This window comes from Hipposideros armiger, unplaced genomic scaffold, assembly GCF_001890085.2.
Source record: "Hipposideros armiger isolate ML-2016 unplaced genomic scaffold, ASM189008v1 scaffold_3, whole genome shotgun sequence".
Taxonomy (NCBI): domain Eukaryota; kingdom Metazoa; phylum Chordata; class Mammalia; order Chiroptera; family Hipposideridae; genus Hipposideros; species Hipposideros armiger.
In genome coordinates, this window is record NW_017731353.1 from 4,319,941 (window position 1) to 4,337,602 (window position 17,662).

Below are 17,662 nucleotides of genomic sequence, written 5' to 3' on the forward strand. Positions count from 1 at the left end.
CTGGCCACTCATGCTGGCTGCTGGCTACACACGGTAGCCCATGGCAACCCACTGCCACAGGGGCTGCAGCCCACGCCATCGCCGGCGACCCACAGCAGCCCAGCTCCAGGTTGAGCTGCCGTTCAGCACCTTAGCTGCGGAGGGCAGTGTAACTGGCCTTCGTATGTGGGATCCGAACCGGGGCCCTCTGGCATCCCAAGCGAGTTCTTAACCATCGCGCCACTCGGCCGGCCCCGGAACATGGACCTTTTTAAAGACTCTTGAAAACTTTGAACCTCTCCCCAGAAATATTTAATAGTTTTGTATGTAAATCAGGAGGTTCTAAAGCTGAGCCCTAGAAATCCCAGTTCAGGGGTCTGTCCTCGGGGCACAAGGTGATGGAGACAGGTCTGCTCTTCCAGGAGCATCCTAGAGTAGGGAGACAGTGTAACCAATAACTTTTTCAGTGAGGTTATGCTGTTGAGAGGTAGTTTATCAAGTGCTTTGCAAACATGGGGAAGGGAATGTTTCATGCTTGCCAAATGTGGGTGGCACCAAGCTGTCAGGGAAAGCTACTAAGAAGAGCTGATAGTTTATTGGACTGGCATATAGAATTTCTTGTTTTGGTTAATGCCAGTCAGTATCAGCTGGGGCCCCATCTCTAATGACAACTGTAGCTACCATTCACTTAGCCCGTGTTGTGCTGGGTGCCAGGCAAGGACTTTCATATATGTCCTCTCATCTGAAGGCCACGGTGTCTCCAGGGGGTAGTACAGTGAAGTGGTTATTAAGAGCTTAGATTCAGACTTTATGAGTTCAGGGTCTGGTTCTGCCACTTACCAGCTTAGTCACTGGGCAAGTTATCAAACTTCTTTAAGCCTCAGTTTCCTTATCTGCAAAATGGAGATCATTGATGGTAGTAATAGCCTTTTTTTAGATAGCTAATATTAGAAGTTAGGAGGTTACCTTTGGGAGGTGGGGTTGGCTGACTGAGGGGACCATGAGGCAGGCTGCCGGGGTGCTGGTGATGCTCTGTTTCTTGATCTGGATGCTGGTTACACAGGCATTTTAGTACATAGAAATTCAGCGAGCTGTCAGTGTATTTATGTTCTTGCTGTACTACTATTCTTCAATTAAAGGTTAAAATAGCAAACATTTCTTGTTCCTTATCATGTGCTTAGCATTGTTCTAGGTGTTTTACACTGTTACCACGTTAATCCCCATGGATACAATTCCAGGCGGACTTCAAATACTCCCACAGTGATGAGAAGTGTAGCTACTTTATAAGGTCACTGTGCAGATTAAATGAGGGCACTATCAGGCTTTTAGTGAGTGTGCAGTCAAGTTGATATGCTCCTGTCATCACTGTAATCCACCAGGTAGTGGGCAAAGCCAGGACTGCCCCTGTGCACCAGGACTCGCAGACCCTGCCCTCTGGGACTCACACTTAGCCCCTGGGCTTGGCTGCTCTGGCCACACACTGTTTCTTCCTGCTGGGGGAGCAGAGACTTTCAGGCTAGCCCGTGTGTTCTCCAGGACCCGAGCGGGGCCATTCTGGGTGGCTGTAGAGCCGAGGTCCCGGGGAAGGAAATTGGGTTCCTGCTCCATGGATGGTGTGAGCTTTCACCTCTGTGGCTGGATGGATCCTTGAGGACCATCAGTAGCTGTGTTTCACAGCAGGGCCACGGTGTGAATGACTTGCCGGCACTCAGGTGGCATTGCCTGCTTCTGTTTACTATAAAGCTTTAATAAGTGTAAAGGAAGAATTCACAGCTTCCTGTTTGGATTTGTAGGATGAACTGCTTTGATTATTTTAGTCCTAAAAATGTGCACTGGAAAGAATTCATTGCCATGTTTATGAACGTTAGTGGTTTGTGGACCACCTTTGTGATTTTCACGAAGCCAGTGAACCTTCAGTATTCTGTTTACTTAGTATTTTTAAATCATTTTAAAAGTTAGATTGATTTGTAATATTTTTCAAAAGGAAACTAAATCATTATCATAAATGAAAAGCTTTGCCATGCATTGAAGGTAACTAAGAAATATATTAATATATATTCTATATATATTATATAATATAAATTCATTCATTTATTCATATGAGGGTGCCAAAAACATACACATTTTAAGAAAGGAAAAAACTATTAAAATTACGCTGATGGTAACCACTTTGAGCANTTCATTCATTTATTCATATGAGGGTGCCAAAAACATACACATTTTAAGAAAGGAAAAAACTATTAAAATTACGCTGATGGTAACCACTTTGAGCACCTCTTGTAATTGCAGAAAACCTAATTTATGGTCATCTTTTTTTATCAGTATATATTTATTACAATTTTAATAGTTTTTTTCTTTCTTAAAATGTGTGTATATTTTTTTGGTACCCTCTGTATATATATTTTCATATATTCATTCATAACACCTGCAGAAATCACCTGACTGGTTTAGTTCATCCCTGCATTTTACAGGTTAGTACACCAAGGAACGAGGCCACTGAAGGTCTTGCCCAAGGTCATACCCTAGAAGAGCTGGCTGGAAAACCAGGACTGTTGGCAGACTCCTGGTCCAGTGCTCCCTTCCTCCACATTTCCACTAACTGCTGGCAATGGAAGTTAAATTAAGTATCGCACTGATTTATATTTCATCTATTACTGTGCTTAAAATAGCACAGGTAGTGAGATAACCCATTCTCTTCTGCACCTACCCCACAAAAAGGAGGAAAGGTAACTGAAGTGGTAGAAAATCGGTAGCAGAGTTCCCTCAAGGTCATGCTTGCAGATAAGGACTGGAGCGGACTTGGTTTTTTGGGAATATCCTGACTTCAGTAACTCGTTTTCAGGCCACACCATTATTATTATTTTTTTTTAAGATTTTTTTCTTGGGGAATTAGGGGGATGGGAACAGCACTGGGGAATTGGGGGAAGGGGAACAGACAAGTTGCTGTCGTTTTGTTCTTCAGTCTAGTTGCGGAGGATGTTTCACTGGCCTAAGTTGGCACCATCATTGCGCTCTTCCCTGGTGAGGCAGATCAGTCGCCAGCTTCTGAACGGCCGCTCACTGTGGCTGCTGGCCGCTCACGCTGGCTGCTGGCTACACACGGTAGCCCATGGCAACCCACTGCCACAGGGACTCCAGGTTGAACTGTTGTTCAGCATCTTAGCTGTGGAGGGCAGTGTCACTGGCCCTCATGTGGGATCTGAACCGGGGCCCTCTGGCGTCCCAAGCCATTCTTAACCATCGCGCCACTTGGCCGGCCCTGGCCACACCATTATTAACTGAGAGTGTACCCCACTTTCCTTAAGCAGCTACTGTTCAGAATGATGTTTACGTGAGGAGTTGCTCAAGATCTGTGTACTGGAGGTAATTAGGTTTTAAGTCCTTGAGAAGTGAAATACAGTGTTTAAGAAAGTATTAGGTGGAGAAGAGGGAAATAGTCTAGCACTGTGGTTATAGACTCTGGAGTGAGGCAGGCCTAGACTTAAATACTGTTTCTGCCTCTTATAAGATGTGTGACTTTGGGCAGGTCACTCAGCTTCTCTGAGCCTCACTTTTCCTTATCTTAAAAATGGAAATAATATAACTTCCTAGAGGATCATTTTAAGGAATAAATGAGATAGCATGTTTAAAATGCTCTTAACAGAGTGTCTAGCACTTAGTAAGTACTCATTACATTTTAACTACTTTTTTTAGTAGACATTTAAAAATCATTTCTTCCAGCAAGGTTACATTTGTATGAATAAAGGAGTACATTGTTTCTTTTTTTTTTTTTTTTTAGCTGAGCCATCCTGCCACCTGTTGGCAGCTCAGCGGCTGCTCAGCTTGGGCCAGGACTCGAACTGCTGTTACTCAGAGCTCAAACTAGTACATTGTTTCTTTACAGTATGTTGTAATGTATATAATATAATATCAATGTAGATTATGATATAATTGTATATTAAGTTAAACTCCTCTCTAATGTTTGGTTTAGCCAGGGTTGAAGCCAGTCTATTGGCTTCAGAGATACACCTCTTAACCATTATTCTGTACTGCTTCTTTCTTAGAGTAAATTCTCCAAAATTATAAATACCTGAAGCAAACGTGATTTAAGAACAAATCCGAAACCCTCAGCCACATTTTAGAAGGACCTTTATTGATTTAATCAACAGTAGGAACAGGCAACTATTGTAACACTTTTAGTATATGGCTTTGGGGAAAAGGACATTCCAGCAACATGAAACATATTATATAAATTATAAGGAAGGCCAAGGACTCAGGAATAACATTTTAGCTACTTTGGAAGGAAGGGGTAAGATCTGGAAGCCAAGAGGCATCATCAATGGAGTAGGGAGCGTGCCTAATGTGTAGACCTTATCCTTGGGGTCCTGTCTTTGAGAGTGATGTGACATGCACACTGTTGGGGGACTCCACTGAAAGTCATACCACTTTCTTTTGTGTTTTGGGCTCATCTTCACTCTGCTGAGAATCTTTGCATCTGGCTTTAAAATAACAACTAGGCCAATCTTGACAAGAACCCTCACATTAACCATTGACCGCTCAGTCTATGGTGGTAAGTGAAAGCGTCTCCGTGGAGAGCAAGCCACTGCAGTGTTCTCACCTTTTAACCCACCCGCTTGACTGGCTGAGCCTTTAAAGGTAACTTTGCAGCTTAAGTAGCCAACCTCCACAAACTTATCCAAAACAAATATGGGGAGCAAGATTGCAAGCAGATGGCAAGATTTATATGGCATTTTGTTTTAGAACAAATGGCCGCTTGCCCTGAGAGACTTGGATATAGGAGGTGGGGTTTCTGTCAGCGGGCTAGCTTAGTGTTTTAATTGTTTACTTAACAGTTTTTAAACAAGCACCTAGCCAGGCTGCTATCATCTCTAGCCTAGACAGGGATTGGCACACTTTTTCTTTAAAGGTCCAAATAGTAAATTTTTCATTTATTTTTATTATACAATACATATGTTACGTATTATATATATTACACACACACACACACACACACACACACACACACACACATATTCCCTATGCAACTCCTCAATGAAAACAGGAGTGGCTGTGTTCTAATAAGACTTTATTTACGAAAGCAGGTGGTTGACAGCTAGTTTCCTGAGCCCTGGTCTAGAATATCTTTTTTTTTTTTAAAGATTTTTTAAATTTTTATTGGGGAATTGCGGGGAGGGGAACAGACAAGTTGCTGTCGTTTTTTGTTCTTCAGTCTAGTTGTGTAGACTATCTCTTAAATGATATGTTTCTGCGCCGGTCTTCTTAGAGTTGATTTGCCTTGTCTAAGAGGGGTCTTTTAAAAACATACATCAGCAGAGTACTCCCTTTAGTAAGCCTGTGGTTGCTCCCGTCACCCTTCCTATAAAAGCCACGCCCCTTGCCATGACCTGTGAAGCCCTGTGTGAACCCGCCCTCTTAGAACACATATAATTCCTTCTCCTTCTACTCTAGTGACCTTAAGTTCTCTCTTCCAGACTCATACCTACCAAGCTTGCTTCTGCCTCAGGGCTTTTGTACATGTTGTTTCCTCTGCCTGGAAAGCTCTTTCTCAGATTTTTGGATAGCCACCTCCTCCTCCTCCTCATTTAGGTCTCAGATTACATGTCACCTCACAGAGACCTGCCCTGATTGCCCCTGATTGCCCATGTACGGGAGCTGTCCCAAGCACTTTCTGTATGTCATTATCTTATTAGCATCATGCTTATCGCCCCCTGAAATGATCTGTTTATTGACTAGCTTGTGTACCTGTGACTCCCCCACCTACTGCTGACTCCGAGAGAGAGTAGGGGCCTGGTTATTGTTCACGGCAGGAATCCTGGTGCCGTGAACAGCCTAGCACATAGTAGGCCATCACATTTGTTGGGTGAATTGCCTTGTTTTATTTGTGAAGTGCTTTTTCCCGTACAGAGCTCTTGTGTATTCAGGGTATGTTGTACTCTTTTTCAAAAACCAAAGCAGGATCTTAAGCAGAGAAGAAAGGGGCTTGCCCAGCATCGCAGAACTAGTAAGAGGTAGTAAAAGGCAAGGATGAGACCTGACCCCAGGGTGCCTGCCATTTAAATTCTTCCTTGGGTTTTCACTATCATGATTGTCTTGGGCTGGTTGTTTGCTTAAGGCAGTTTATCTTTATGTTGGTCCCAGAAGGTCTCAGACTTCTGGGCACTTTGGGACAAGCTAGGAGAACTGCTACTAAAAGCCTGCTCTGTCGGGCAGCTGTGCGAGGCTTAATTTAGGGACTAACATCAAGAGCAGTTGCTGTGAACATTCCTTTGATTAAATCAACGTGCTGACTTATTATGAGGATCACATGTAATTTCCTAATGAGAACAAAGTGGATAAGTTTTACATAGCATTTGTTTTGGGGGGAAATTTTTAATAGCTGTGTTCTATTCTTTAAGTGATAATAAATATTAAAGTTGAAATAGCTCTCAGAGATGACCTCACTTTCTCCAGTACATCTTTCTGAAATAGCCTGGACAGACAGACAGCCCTCCCCCCACTGTTTGGGCACATCCAGGGAAGAGCAGTTTATTTGATATCTCTAGAGGGTGTCATCACTTTTATGGACGTTTAAGTTCATGGGATGGATGTATTCCTAATGAGCAAACATGGCCTTTTAAATATTGTTGGAGAATTTGTGTCTTAAAGGAACCCTGGGATAAAACCTTTTGAGCCGAGGTTTTCATATTGCTGGCCTGCTTTTCTTCTTCAGATGCTGCATACCTGTATTTTAAGTGATGACTTAAAAATACCACTTTGCTTGTAGAAGACACATTTTCGGAAGTATTTTATTTCTAAAGACATTATTATTAAGACCAAAAGCAAACTCATCTGTGAAAAGTGCTTGTCCTATCAGGACATTTCCTTACATCAATCTAAGGAAACGTAGCGGGGAAAAATGGGATAGTGCCCCTGAAAGAGGCCCCTTGTCGTTCCCCCCTCAAGTGGAGCCATGATTTGTTACTGAATGTTTAAATCTGATTCTCTCTGTAGATTCCTGGTAAAATTGATTCAATTCCTCACTTGAATAATTCCACACCTCTAGTGGACCCCTCAGTGTATGGCTACGGAGTACAAAAACGGCCCCTGGATGATGGAGGTAAGTTGTTGTGAATATCTTTGCCTTTCAGATGGTAGTGAGCCTGCCAGTTTAGGGGGACTTGGTGCCAACCATTTCTTTAACAGCTCTCTCCAGCGTCATTCTGAAGAGGAGTGGTTGGGGTAGTTAGGATGATTTTTCTCAGCAGTTCTCCAGCATTTGAGATAGAGGAATCTTTTCCCTTGGCCTCTGAGGTAAAGACTTGGCCCTTGAGTATCAGTTTGGAAGTAAGTTGACAGAGTTTGGCTGGAGTTAGCCCTCCATTCTTCCAGTAGGAACTGAAGTTCCCGCCGTTCTCCAAAGAAAGGCTAAGGTCTGGTACATGCTCTGAAGAAACTGACTACATCCTGACCTTGAAGAAAGGGAAGAGGCGTGGTGACCTTTCTGCAGTCTCTGCTGGGTCTTTCACCATTCCCATTTATGACAGGTTCTTTCTAGAAGCATCCACTTCTTTTTCATTCATTTATTCATTTGTTAATTTGTCTATATACTCTACTGCATCCCCCCCCCCAATTCGAGAGCCCCTTAAAAGTGCCTGCTAAGGTAAAAAGTATCTCTCAGATGTGTTTCTGCAGAGAACTTGGCCTTCCTTTATCGCAGAGTATGACAATAAAAGGGATTCTGAAATATACTAGATTGTACACGAATATGCACATAGTAGGTGGGCCCCTGTCTTCTCTTTTCTCTCCTTCTGTTGAATCCAATCATGTATGGGTGTACGTATTTCTGTGATATATTAAGGGAAAAGTGTATAACAGTACAGTATATTGTGTAATCTCCTTTTCCAAAAAAAGTGCATGTTTTTATGTACCTAGAAAAAATGTATTTGGGCATGACTAACTGGTCTCCTTGGGGATTCTGAAACAGGAAATCATCATTATTTTTATTTTTAATTTTTCTTAAAAGATTTTTATTGGGGAATTGGGGAAGGGGAACATCATGTTTTCCCAGGACCCATCAGCTCCAAGTCAAGTTGTTGTCCTTCAATCTTAGTTGTAGAGGGTGCAAGCTCAGCTTCAAGCCCAGTCACCGCTTTCAATCTAGTTTTGGGGGGCGGGGGTGGGGGCTTCGTCCACCATCCCATGTGGGAGTCGAACCAGCATCCCTGTTGCACACTGAGCCATCCGGCCGCCCGTGGGCAGTTCGCGGCTGCTCAGCTCAAGGTGCTGTGTTCAATCTTAGTTGCGGGGCGGGGGGGTGCGGCGCAGCCACCATCACATACGGGTGTTGAACCAGCAACCTTGCTGCTAAGAGCATGCGCTCTTACCAGCTCAGCAGCATCTCAGCTCAGCTCGGGCACAGCTCACTGGCCCATGTGGGAATCGAACCAGTGACTCTTGCTCAGAGCTCGTGCTCTTAACCATCTGAGCTACTCAGCCGGCCCTATTTGTAGATGTGGGAACTTTTTTGGAATAATTGTATAGACTCACACTGTGAAGATTTTAAGGGGACAACACTCATTTGGGTGTAGAAATTCTTGTCTGTTTTAAAAAGCTGTTCATGTTTATGATTGGCTACTCCAGGGTCCTTGGAACTAAGGTGACCATTTAAACTGCTGCTCTCACATGGTACCCTGTGACCTTTTATATTTGACGGGTGTTAGCGATTTGTTAGACCAAATATGACTGATGGCATTACCTGTATATTTGCCTTAGTGGAAAGCTGGATGCAAAGTAACCTTTTTACCTTTTCAGGGCAATCATGCTCCAGTTCCTCTTAGGAGACGTCAATAGAAAAGCAGAACTAAGTTGTCTGGCTCTGAACACGTATCTTGTTAATGGACAGTGTGTCTCTCTGGCCCACCGTTTCCAGAAATCGAGATCAATACATTTCACAACTCAGCTTTGTTTTCACCCACTTTGTGGAGTTAAGTGTAAAACGCAGGGAATAGTAGTCACTGTGTCCTTCGCACGGGGCCACCAAAATATTTACAAACGAACCTCTGGCATTTTGCAGACAGTTTCCTCCCGTTAATTCTTTGCATGCCAGTTTGAAAGAAATGAGCAAAATTTCTGGATAAAGAGACTTGGGAACAAGCACAGGTAGCAAGTAAGTCGCTGGTGAGCCCAGAATCGTTCTTGAAACTTCCGTTCATCATCTTCGTGTACTTGTACCTGTTTTTTTGAGAACCGTAATTTTTCGCATGTCTGCCTTTTGGGGGCTAAGACCTTGTATTCAGAAAATGAACCTGGTTTCTCTTTTTCCTCCTTCTAAATAAATAGTAAGGCTACTTACAGTAGGAAAGACCTGAGAAAACCTTTCTGCAACGAGATGTGTGTGTCTTACAAAACAGATTGTATTTGAAGAATAAGAAATTCCCCCCAGGCTTTTTACATTACAGTTTGATAAAGTTAATCCTCTCTTCATTTAAATAACAGAATTGCACAAATTGTTTGTTTTTCTCCAACTTGGTCTCCATGTGTAGAGTTTGAGATTTGCTGTTGAGCTTAGCGAGAACCCTGGGCATTGGGGCCTGCCACAGCTTCTGTTTGTCGGGTGTTTTTTGATAGGGATCAGGTCACTAGGCAGTTCTGCTCTCTTGAATATATATGTGAATAAATAGATCCTGTCAAGGAAAGTGTTCATTGTTTACTCAACAGCTTTCTAAGGGTCACAATCTTGCCGTGTGTGAGATAAAAGTTTAGAAAAGAAGAGCCGAGCAACAAGCAGGAATTCCATCACTTTTTTTCTTTGCAGTAAAGATTACCAAAGGCTTTGCAGTTTTTTGTTTGTTTGCTTTGGCTTGGGTTTTTTTGACAGAAGTTCACCAGATCACTTCTTTAGCAATGTGAACTTTCTAACTTTCCTGTCAAGCTGGGTTCTTTAACCTTTAGGAGGTTAAAGTTCAGCTCCCTAGAAGTTTTTGGAGATGTCTGTCACTTGGGTCTGTTTAAAAGCACTTCAACTCCTAAGCTGATCGTAAGGAACCTTAACACAGGGTTTATTCAGGACATTGAGAACCGCAAACAAGCATAGGAAGGGGGGGATTAGAAAATGTGCTAGGCAGTAAAACACAGGAGAGATTTCTTCTGATGCAGAAAGGGACTTGGGTTAGTTGTACCTCTGGGCAGTTTTAAGCTGTCAGACTGCCGGTTCAGGAGCCAGGAGCCCGCTTGGAGGCGTTTGGAGCTCAACCTTCAGAGCCTGCCTCGGGGCCCTGACCTGGGAAGAGCAGTCGTTCCCTTGTCCTCCAGCTTCAGGTCGAGTCACTTTAACCAGTGGCACCTTCCATCTCGGCACCCGCACTTTCTAACAGTCTGAGGTACTCCTTGCCACTTCGGGAGCCTCCCTGCTGGTCTCCGGTGTGACAGCTTTACCATCCAGGACTTCCTTCGTGTTAACAGCTGGAGCCGGTCTGACCCGTTCATCGCTCAGCTCTAAGACCTGTGGCAGGCTCCAGTAACCAAGGAGGCCCAGCCCTTCCTGACGTGGCGTCGCCTACCTGCCCCCTGGTCTCGCTGCCCCGTTCGGCACCCGGCAGCCGCCTAGCTGTCTTTTCCTTCTCTTTGTGCTTCCAGAAACACGTCCCCCGTCCCAGCTCTTTACCTGGCTAATTCCTACTTGGCAGTTAGGTCTCTGAAGTGAGAGAGGAGCCTTCCTCCTAGGACCCTGTCCTTGTCCTCATCTTTTGACTTCCTTCTGTGCCCCACTCAGGTGCCACCCAGCCTCTTGATCCTCTCCTGTCTTCTGTTCTTCCTCCCTCTATCTCTCCCCCTCTTCCTCCCTTTTTCACATGCTCACCTCACCAGGGAATAATCACATTCTGCTCTGAACTTCTAAAGTGGTCCATTTGTCCCTTCTTAGGGCGCATGCGTTATTCTGCAGACACCAGCTAGGTATGTCGTGTCCCTCTCCTGCTGGACCCTACTTGCCCTCACCATAGAGATGGTCTCTTTATTTCCCTCCCTACCTTACACAGACACTTGATGCTTACACAAGCTCTTGTTCTTTGTATCCTATGATTAGCAAATTTATGTAGAACATTTCTGAAAAGTGAGCTCTAAATTTAAGCCAGTAGTATTACCTAAGTGCTTTAGAACTTTGAATTTCAATGTAATCTCAATCAGGCGGAGGCAAGCTTTTTTTGAAGGACCATGTAGTAAATACTTTAGGCTTCTGGGTCATACAGCCTCTGTCCCACCTACTCAGCTCTGCCGTTGGCGCTCGGAAGCAGCCGTGGACAACATGTAAACACACAGGCTTGGCCGTATTTCAGCAGCTCCTTGTCTACAGAAACAGGCCGCTGTCCGGGCAGTTTGCCTGCCTCCAATCCCACACCAGCCTTGTCAGATGAGTAACTCGAACGCATTCTTAACCTTCAGTTAGGGAGGGGTCCAGAGGGCCCCCCCCACACACACACACCGTCCCTAATTTCCTTAAACAGATCTCCCTGTCTCGGGTTCATTACCTAGCTGCCTTGACTGTCTGACGAAACGGGTGATTTCTAACGCTTAGCCCAGAGCCAGCTGACAGATGGAAAATCACCCTCCTCATCGTCCCCTCCATATTTCTCAGGGCAATGAGAGCATCGTCTCGAGTTTCCTACCCCGGGAGAGTTTTAGGTAATCGTGCCCTCTTGAGCTTTTCTAGTTGAACCAGATGGACCTCATGCTCTCCCTGCTCTCTCTGTAAAAGGTGGCATCACTGCCGGAACTTTGGTGAATAAAGCACTGTTCTTGCCATTGGGGGGTGGGAGAGTGGGGGGGACACAGGTGACTTTGAAAATATGCCTGCTTTTTCTACCAAAGACTTATCTTTGATATTTATGTAGTACCTTTTTCGATAGTACCATATTTTCTAATTTTATCTTGATGATGTTCTTGCGGGGTGAAGGAAGAATTTCTGGGTGTGCTAGCAAATGAATTATTTATAGGAAGATTGGAATAAAATATTTCTGTGGTCCTTTCCAGGTTTGTTTTTCAGCACGTGGCATAGGGCAAAACCGAGAAGAAAAGCGTGAGGAAGAAAGTTTTCGTTTTTTTAATTCCAGACTTTCAAAGAGGGAGGGGCTGCGAGGTGCCCGGGCGAGGTAGCAACGTGAGGAGCTCGGTTCTTGGTGCCGAATGGAACAGGCGCCCGACCACTGCCTGTGGCCCCCACCACCTCAGGCAGGAACCTGCCAAGTGCCAGAGTCCCTGCTTTGCAAAAAGAGAGAAAAATGAATCTCGGCGATATCAGGACTTTCCCTGAGTGGAGGATGACGATGGATGCTGCAGGGATAAAGAGCCAGGACTAAAACCTAGATGCTGAGACTTGGAGGGAGTGGGGGAGATTGGCCTTTTACGAAGTATGTAAAGTAAATCAGGGGTGTCTTCAAGCTCCTAGGGCTTAGGTGGGCTGGGATGGTTTAAAGCAGCCCTTTTCCAGCTCTTGCACTTCTGGGCACCCTCTTCTGTAAAATGAACTCTCTGGGACTTGGACTGCGCTGGAGATGTGCTCGTCCCCTTCCCGTGCCCCCTTTCACAGTTCCCTTCTTTGGTTTATGGTGGTGCATCACCTGGATGGTAATATCCTCAAACACCTCAAAAGGGGTGAGTCTAGATCCTGGGTGGGGAATCTCGAGGTAACAAAGCATGGGAGTCTTGGTAAGAAATACTGCAGGAGGCAGGATCTGGTGGTGATTTTATTCAGGTAACAACTCATGGCCGAAGCCTGTGCAGTCTGGTCCTCCCCCTGCACCCATCCATCCATTTTAGGGTTATAATTCAGAAGTAAGTGGTAGGCACGTGGGTGCATATTAGCACGTACGTGTGAGTTGGAAAAGGAAGTACATTTTTTTTCCTGGCAAAGTATGATCTGTTTGGTTTGACAATTGGCTTAGCCAACTAGGTGAAATAGTAGACATTTTCCACAGACATGAATGAGCTAACCCTGCGGCATCAGTGTGGCAGAGAGAGCTGACGCGTATAAACCGGACCTGTTACTTTCTTCGCGACTACTCGCCTAGGGGGAATTTAGATGTCAGATGAAAAGGGAATGCGTAGGTTTTTCAGAATCCTTTTAGAAAACATGTGACCCAGAGTGGCTGTCCCCAGGCAGGATGTTAAAACCAATGGAGAAGCTTTTAAAAACATCGGATGGTATAGCCTGTCTTGTGAAAACTTGTGAAACGAATCACGCACTTAGCATTCAGCCCACAGTTACACTCCTGGGCATTTTTTTCCTGAGAAAAGAAAACTTCGGTTCCCACCTAACCCTGCCTACAGATCTTCATAGCACCTTTATTCAGAGTAGCCCCACACTGCAAACAGCCCAGGTGGCTTTCAGCAGGTGAGTGGCCAACAGGCTGGTCCGTCCACACCACGCACACCACTAAGCACTAAAGAGGAGCAAACCACAGACACAGCAGCATCCCTGGTGAACTCTGGGGAGGTGTGTTGAGTGGAAACAGCCCACCTGGAATGGTTACGGATGGTACGAGCCCACTTATATGACATTTTTGGAATGGGAAGTAGGTTAGTGATGGCCAGGGTTTAGCTGGGGTGCTAGGGGCCCTGTATGGAATAAGAATAGGTCACTGCTGGAAGGAACCCTGGTGCCTGAAGTCCTTGTAGAGCTAAGCAAACCGATGTCTGGGGAAGGGGTGTGACCAAAGGCAGGCTCCTGGCAAGTGGCAGAAGGAAGACATTGAATCGGGTCTGTGTCTCATACGCCATCAATTTTACACTTGAAAATGTGGCCTCAAAGCCAGGTAGGTAAGGGTTTGAGTCCCAGCCCTGCCAGTTGTTAGCTCTGTGACTTTGGGTAGGTTACTTAACTTTTCTGAGCCTCTGTGTTTCCTCACCTATCAAATGGAGAATAGTACCTACTTCATGAAATTATCGTCAGGATTATAAGTTATTTTCAAACTTTTAAAATACTGCTTTCAGTGTGAGGAATGTTCATATATTTCCATCAGAACTAGTTAGTACACACACATTAAAACCTTTGTAACTGAAACAGAAGCTTTATGGAAAAAAAATACGTGTGTGTGTGTGTGTGTGTGTGTGTGTGTGTATATATATATATATACACACATATACATATATATATACACATATACATACACACACACTGTATATGGTACACTCTGTTTTTTATTTCATGTTTTAATAAAGCTGGTCATGACCCCCAAATTGATGTCATGGCTACTGGATTAAATGAAAACAAGGCATAGTGCTATAAATAAGTATCATAGACTTATTTTCCTCTTAATTTTCCTCCAGAAGTCCTTGGGCCAGGCTCTGGGTAGGTACTGGAACTGGGTCGGGTTGCTGCCCATCACAGAGCTTTCTGCTTTCCCACTCGACTCGAAGCTTCTCCAGGGCAGAGCTGACCTTGCTCAGCATTTTATCCCCAGGACCAGGCACAGTGCCCAGCACCTGAAAGGCACGAGGGGTGTGGCGTGCACATGGGCACAGGCTCCTCTGTGCGCTGTTCTGAGGACTCAGGTGTGCTTACCTTCCTCAGGTGAAATGGGACTGAAAAGAACAGCGTCTGCCTCCCTGGGCTCCTGCAGGACTGAGCAGGTTCATGTAGGTGAGGCATCTAGAAAAACACCATGGGAAGCTCGTGATGGGGTGTTTGCCACTCACAAAAGCAGATTAGACTGTAAGTGAGAGTCACATTAAGAGAAACTTGAATTTCCTCGCGCTTTTGGAAAAATAATAATTGCAGAATTCGTCACAGATTGCTTGTCCAGGGACTTTGCGCTGAGCTCAGCGTGTCAGTGTTTTGTGGCCCTGAGGCAAGAGTAGCTGCCTTAGAACACAGGACTCCTTTGTGTTGTCCTTGGGAGAGAAGCTATTTAAAAATGCTGGACAACTGCAAAAATGGCCGCAGCTCACTGGAAGCATGACTGGGGCTTGGAAAGGCCGTGGCCAAGTCAGAGGAGACAAATCCAAGCCAGGGCTCAGGAGGGTTATTTTCCAAACCCTCCTGAAGAAGGAGGTCTGGGGTATTTGTTTGTTCAATCCCACAGAAACCACTGACGTTTCCTCTGCTGACGACTCCCTCACCTGCCTCTAGTCTGCTGCTCTGAGCACGAGGCCGGGGTGTGGTCTGTGCTGCTACAGGAGTGAGGGTGCCCATGCTCCTTGGAGAATGGGGTTTAGCTATCAAAATGGGTGCACGTTATAAAGTTGGGTAGGTTCCCTAGCGACATTTTGTTAGCATTTCTTTTGGAAGAAGGAAAAGGAAGACTTCTCTCCTTACTAATGGGAAAAAATGTCCAGCTGCCTTATTTTTTCAAACATCATTATTGAAATTGGTGGAGTGTTACTCTTCAGAAAGAATTTCTCATGTTGTAGCATGAGCATTTTCTATGGGAAGCTCATTTTTCCGTAGCCCAGGGGGCTGCTTCCCATTATGTAGTGTGCAAGATAAATGAGAACTACACCTGTGCGTGTTTACGCACGTGTGCTACAATCGAGCGAAGGTGAATTTTTGAGGCAAGATGGACCATTGTCGGCCAGCATGCACCATTAAGGGGGAAATAGGACTGATTTTTTTTTTCAGCATTTTTCCTTCTTTGCAGTAAAATGACAGTGGTTACCATTAAATTGAGCTTGATAGGTGTTCCCATATGCCTCCCTCGTTTGACCCCTCTTCATCATGTGGAGTTGGATGTTATGTTTGCTGAGTGCCCAGTGCCCCTTACCTCACTGCCGGTTTTCAATTTTAAGAACCAAATGGGAATGTTTCCGAAAGGAATGAAACCTTCAGTCCCACGTTTCATTCAGCCGTGGCTGCAGCCTTTGCCTGCCGTCAGGGAGACCATTTATCCTTAGGAGTCCACCGACTCCGAGAGTTGGACCTGGATTTGAATTTGATTTCCTTCTTCCATGGTGGCTCTCCACAGTCCATTTGTTTGTGGGGTGGCGGGGGGGGGGGGTGTGTGCTTTGATTTTCCGTTTCTAAGCACCTCCACTTGTCGACAGAGCAGTTGCCATCAGAAATGACACCTTGTGCGTGGCGCCTGTGACACATACTTTGCCAACAAAAGTGAGTTTCCTCTTCCGTGCCGAGCACAAAATATCAAGTGGCTTTTTTTTTTTTAATTGGGGAATTGTGGGAGGGGAACCAGCCAAGTTGTTCTTCAATTTTAGTTGTGGAGGGCGCCAGTTGCCACCTGGCTTCCTGTTGGCAGCTCGTGGCCTCTAAGCTCAAGGTGCCGAGTTCAATCTTAGTTGCAGGTGGGCGTAGCCACCATCCCATGCGGGAGTCGAACCAGCAGCCTTGTTGTTAAGAGCGCATGCTTTATTCACTGAGCCATCCAGACGGCAGCTCAGCTCAAGGTGCCGAGTTCAGTCTTAGTTGCGAACAGGCAGTCTTGTTGTTAGGAGCACGTGCTCTCACCAGCTGAACCATCCTGCCACCTGTTGACAGCTCAGCGGCAGTTCAGCTCGGGCATAGCATCACTGGCCCATGTGGGAATCAAACCGGCGGCCCTGTTGTTCAGAGCTCGCTCTCTTAAGCTAACTCTTAACCAACTGAGCCACTCGGCCAGCCCTCAAGTGGCTTTTGACCAGGAGCCCTAGGAATGTTCTCATGACTCACGGAGTCCTTTACCGTAGCATGGCCCGCTACTCCGTTTCTGTGGCTTTCCTGGCTGACATAGCTGCCCATCATCAGCCTTTTGACATCTCTTACCAAACAGCACAGTGGGCCAGAAGCCAAGGTCTGGCCACGTTGTCCTGTTTGGGTGACAGGCACCTCTCCTTTGTGTTCTTGTCATTTCAAGGCATTTTATTTAGTTCCTCTGTCTTCAGTGGGATATCCCTAAGAGAGGAATTCTGACAGTAAGAGCTTTACCTTCGATAGGAACAGCTAACCAAACTGCAGGGCACTGTGTCATGGCCATTCTCCTCCATACCCATTGCCTTAGGCGGTGGGCAGTCCTCTCTCACGGCATCCAGGGGCTGAGAGTGTGACGAGGATTTATTTCCTAAGCAGGTAATTGTCCAGTTTTCACGCGCAGTGGGAGTCATGAACACTACCTGTCCCACACGAGAGCATTTGTCATATTCAAACTGGAAATGCAGAAAGAAAAACTTCTTTTTTTAAAAAAAGATTTTATTGGGGAATCGGGGAAGGGGAGCCGACAAGTTGCTGTCATTTTGTTCTTCAGTCCAGTTGTGGAGGACGTCGCTTCACTGGCCCAAGTTGATATTATGATCATTGCGCTCTTCCCGGGTGAGGCAGATTGGTCACCGGCCATTGGACTGCTGCGCACGGCGGCTCACAGTAGCTCACTGCAGCCCCAATACAGCCTACACCGTCGCCGACCACTCATGGCAGCCCAGCTTTAGCTCGAGCTGTTGTTCACCATCTTAGCTGTAGAGGGCGCAGCGTCACTGGCCCATGCGGGATCCAAACTGGTGGCCTTGCTGCTCAGAACTGGCGTCCCAAGCCAACTCTTATTTTTTTTAAGATTTTTATTGGGGAATTGGGGGATGGGAACAGCGCCGGGGAATTGGGGGGAGGGGAACAGACAAGTTGCTGTCCTTTTGTTCTTCAGTCTAGTTGTGGAGGCCGTTGCTTCACTGGCCCAAGTTGGCACCATCATTGCGCTCTTCCCGGGTGAGGCAGATCAGTCGCCGGCTTCTG

General features: G+C 45.6%; 1 protein-coding gene across 5 annotated transcripts in view; it reads left to right on the plus strand.

Annotated features, from left to right (window-relative positions):
- Positions 1-17,662, plus strand: part of FUBP3 (far upstream element binding protein 3) — a 51,493-nt gene that overhangs the window by 6,296 nt on the left and 27,535 nt on the right. For all 5 annotated transcript variants that reach the window (XM_019638421.1, XM_019638437.1, XM_019638445.1 and 2 more), the window contains one exon: positions 6,970-7,075. In XM_019638421.1, the coding sequence (XP_019493966.1) occupies positions 6,970-7,075 (106 nt within the window). The remainder of the gene's footprint in view (positions 1-6,969; positions 7,076-17,662) is intronic.